At 59.1% G+C, this 3942-nt stretch overlaps 1 protein-coding gene across 1 annotated transcript; it reads right to left on the bottom strand.

Annotated features, from left to right (window-relative positions):
* Nucleotides 1–1094: 1094 nt before the first annotated feature.
* On the bottom strand, nucleotides 1095–3718 carry Hjv (hemojuvelin BMP co-receptor). The gene is made up of 3 exons (XM_042685129.1): nucleotides 3622–3718; nucleotides 2562–3079; nucleotides 1095–1718 (listed from the first exon to the last, which is right to left on the bottom strand). The coding sequence occupies exons 1-3, from the start codon at nucleotides 3716–3718 to the stop codon at nucleotides 1095–1097; spliced, it is 1239 nt and encodes a 412-aa protein (XP_042541063.1).
* Between the last annotated feature and the right edge of the window lie 224 nt (nucleotides 3719–3942).

Raw genomic sequence — 3942 nt, 5'->3', positions numbered from 1 at the left:
CTTTCTGTGTGCATTTCTCCAAAAGCCAGTGTCCTTCACCTAACATCCACACAGTGTGCATTTCACATCTGAACAAAGAAAGCAGAACACACCTCCCACTGTATATTCATCAAATAGATTTTTTTTCTTTTTCTTTTTTGGTGGTTCTGGGACCTGATCTGGGTCTTGTGTTTGCTAACCAGGTGCTAGACATAAGCTCAGGCCTCACCCAATAGAATTCTTTCCCTAATTATTTTGTCCTCTCCTGAGATGCTTTTGAAAAGGTTTGTGTTATTGTCTTTTAGTTCTTGATTCTTAAAACGTCTTACCCAGCCAGGAGCCAGTGGCTCACACCTGTAATTCTAGCTACTCAGGAGGCTGAGATCTGAGGTTTGTGGTTCAAAGCCAGCCTGGACAGGAAAATCTGTGAGACTCTTATCTCCAATGAACCACCTGAAAACTGGAAGTGATGCTGTGGCTCAAGTGGTAGAGTGTTAGCCTTTGAGCTTAAGGGCTGAGGGACAGTGCCCAGGCCCAGAGTTCAAGTCTCATGGCCGGAAAAAAAAAAAGAAATCTCACCCTTGCTGGGCACTGCTGGTTAATACCTGTAACACTAGTTACTCAGAAGGATGAGATTGTGGTTCTAAGCTAGCTCAGGCAGAAGAGTCTGTAAGCCTCTTATGTCCAAAGAACGGGCCAAAAGCCAGAATTTGAGGTGTGGCTCATGTGGTAGAGCACCAGCTTTGAACAAAAAAGTAGAGCATTTAAGGCCCTGAGTGCAAGCTACAGTACAGCACACAGGAAAAAATGTTCCAAGTTTTAAAATACATGGATTGACACAATCTTCTCACCATAAATGGGACTGGAAAGGGGCCACACCCCCACTTTTTTGTGTGTCCAAAGGGGCAATAAGCCCCTTCAGGGGTCTGGAATGCAAAACCTCGTCCAGAATTCTCATTCTGTCATCAGCATGCAGGCGGGGGTTGGAGCCCCCCGAGGCTCAGTGCTCATTGGTTGGTTTGTGGATCTCCAGGTCTCTGCTGTGTTCTTGGCAATTCTTGTGTTCCATGCCTTCCCCGAATGGTTTCCAAGCTAGTCCTGGCCTGGCTGGCTACTTACTGAATGCAAAGCCACAGGAAAAAGAGCCCTGCAAGAAGTGGACCTAGGGGAGTGGCGGGGGAGCGAGGAACCCCCGCATCCGAGGGGAAGAGGTGTAACTTCTCCAGATCGGGTAAGAAGGCCCGCGCGTCCTCTAAGGCTGTCCGGGCTGGCATGGTGAAGTTGGGGTCACCGGAAATGAACACATCGAAGACACAGGACTGGAAATAGGCATCTTCCACGGGGAGCCCCTGTTTGCACAGTCGTCGGGCCGCGTCGACGGGGATGGCACCCCGACGGTTGCGCTCGGAGCGCGAGAGGCGCTGGCTAGGCGGGCACCCGGCCACGCACAGCTGCAGGTCCTGCTCGGCCGAGAAGGCCCGGGCCACGTCCTCCGCCACCCGGATGGAGAACGACAGCTGGCCAGCCGTCTGCCGGACGACGATGGTCGTGCCGATGTAGGCAGCCCGGATCTCCACGTGGTTCCCGGGGTTTGCCGTCTGGATGGACAGACTCGAGCCCCCCGGCCGGTAGCCGCCGTTGACCGAGCCGTCCTCGAAGGCCGCGGGCAGGTTGTCCACCTCGGCCCGGTACACCTTCTGATCGATGCATTCCTGCATGTTCTTAAAGATGATGGTGAGCTGCGAAGGCACGACAAGGAGAAGCGGGGGTCACTTCGGGTGCAAAGCAGCCCTGCAAACCCAGGGGGTTGGTGGCTCATGCCTGTAATCCTAGCTACTCAGGAGGCTGAGATCTGAGGACTGCTGTTCAAAGCCAGCCCTGGCAGCAAAGTCCGCAGGACTTTTTTTTTTTGTCTGACGTGGGGCTTGATCTCTGGACCTGGGCGCTGTCCCTCAGCTCTTCAGCTCAAGCTCTACCACTTGAGCCACCGTGCCACTTCTGGTTTTTGTGTTTTGTCTTTCTGGTGGTTTATTGGAGATAGGAGTCTCACGGACTTTCCTGCCGAGCTGGCTTTGAACCGTGATTCTCAGATCTCAGCCTCCTGAGATGCTAGGATGACAGGCGTGAGCCACCAGCGCCGGGCTCCCGAGACTCTTTAAGTCCAATGAACCAACAAATAAGTGGCGGTGTGGCCCAGGTGGTAGAGCGCCAGTTTTGAACGGAAAAAGCTCAGGGACAGCGCCCAGGCCCTGAGTTTGAGCCCCAGAACCGGCGCGCACGCGCGCGCACACACAAACACATGCACACACACACATGCACCCGCATACACACAGTGAACATGCACGCACACACCCACGCACACATGCACATGCATGCACGCACATGCACATCCACACAGGCACATCGCACACGCACACATGTGCATGTGCATGCACGTGCACGCACACAAACCCACGTGCACATGCACGCACATGCTTACGCGCGTGTACACACATGCACACACAAACACCCACGCACGCACGCACATACACGTGTGCAGTGGAACTAGCTGGGTGGGGAGGGAGCTCGATCGGGCCCCTGACCTTGCGGGTGGCCGTGGCCTTAGCCCCCGACGCCACGGGGGCGCTGGTGGCCTGCACGAAGAGGAAGTTGTTGTCGAGGAGCGGCCAGGAGCCCTGCACGCGGCAGGTGTGGAAGTGGTGGTGGAAGCTGCGCACGTGCGGGTCCCCAAAGGAGGCGCAGTGCAGGAAGCCGGGGCGCCGCCCGTGCGTCCGCAAGAAGCGGGCCTCGTAGTCGCAGGGGTCCGGGGCTGGGGATCCCGGCGGCGCGCTGCGCGGCGGCGGGGGCGGCGCGGTGGGGCCGCGGCGGGAGCAGTTGTGCTGGATCATGAGGTCCTCGATGCCATGCACCGCTGAGTGGAAGGCCAGGTCGCCGCGGCACGTGCGCGCCGTACGCCGAGTGCACAGCTCGTAGGAGCGGAGCGCGCGGCACAGTCCGCCACCGCCGCCGCGCAGCCCGCCCGGCGAGCCCGCGCCTCGGAGGCTCAGCGTGGACGACACGTACTCGGCGTTGCAGCGGAGAATCTTGCACTGCGAGTGGGCTGAGGACCGGCGAGGAGAGGGCTGGGGTTTGTGTGGGGGTGCGTCCCCCCACCCTCCCCAGACCTCCCCGCCCCCGCGCCGCCGACCGTGCAGCCCGACCAGGAGGCCTGTTCCCAGGCCCCAACCCTCACCTCCCCGCGTTACAAACAAGTGTGCAAGCTCACGCCTGCCATCCTAGCTGCTCGGGGCTGAGGACGGCGAGGCGGAGCCAGCGCGAGCAAGATAAAGACATGCAACCCTTGTCTCCCTTGACCAGCAAAAAAGCCAGCCGCGGAGGCAGGCATGGGCCAAGTGGTGGAATGCCAGCCTTGAATGGAGAAAGCGGAGGGACCTGAGTTCAAGTCCCAGTCCCAGCACCAAAGAAATAAAAAAAAAACAAACCCATCTGTTAGATCTCTTCTCCTCACCAACCAGGGCCTCCCCCTCCGGTGCCCCCCACGTTGGCATGAGAAATAAAATCGAGATCAGCCCTCTGCGCCCCTCCCCTCCCCGTCCCCTCACGCGCATGCTCAGACGCCCCCGGGACCCCGGCTGCTCTCACCGTGTCCACAGAGGAGGAGCAGGAGGGTGACAGTGCTCAGAGTCGGGGGGCTGCCGTGGAGGGGCCGAGGATGAGGGGGCTGGCTTGGGTCCCCCATACCTGTCCAGCCAGGTCCCCCTCCCCACCCCGGGCAGCGGTGCTTCCCAGCTGACTCTCTCTACCCAGCGGGCTTAGACCTGCTGACCTGTGACGGAGAAAAGAGATCTGGCTGGGCACGGGGGGAAGCGGAGAGTGGAAGGCTCGTCAGGGTGGTGCACGGAGAATCCGGGGCAATCACAAGGGGAAGCCGGGGGCGCCCCGACCTCCACGGGGCGGCTGGTT

Source organism: Dipodomys spectabilis, unplaced genomic scaffold (assembly GCF_019054845.1).
Source record: "Dipodomys spectabilis isolate Male_0828 unplaced genomic scaffold, ASM1905484v1 ptg000002l, whole genome shotgun sequence".
Classification (NCBI taxonomy): domain Eukaryota; kingdom Metazoa; phylum Chordata; class Mammalia; order Rodentia; family Heteromyidae; genus Dipodomys; species Dipodomys spectabilis.
The sequence above is the reverse complement of the archived record's forward strand: the minus strand, read 5'-3'. Positions and strand labels throughout refer to the sequence as shown.

What these genes read in the sequence shown, in the direction of transcription:
- Hjv (XM_042685129.1), bottom strand. Translation starts at nt 3,718, where the DNA reads ATGGGGGACCCAAGCCAGCCCCCTCATCCTCGGCCCCTCCACGGCAGC. An exon ending in GCTCCTCCTCTGTGGACACG is followed by an intron (nt 3,080 to 3,621) that starts GTGAGAGCAGCC and finishes GCCGGTCCTCAG; the next exon opens with CCCACTCGCAGTGCAAGATT. An exon ending in AGGCCACGGCCACCCGCAAG is followed by an intron (nt 1,719 to 2,561) that starts GTCAGGGGCCCG and finishes GTGCCTTCGCAG; the next exon opens with CTCACCATCATCTTTAAGAA.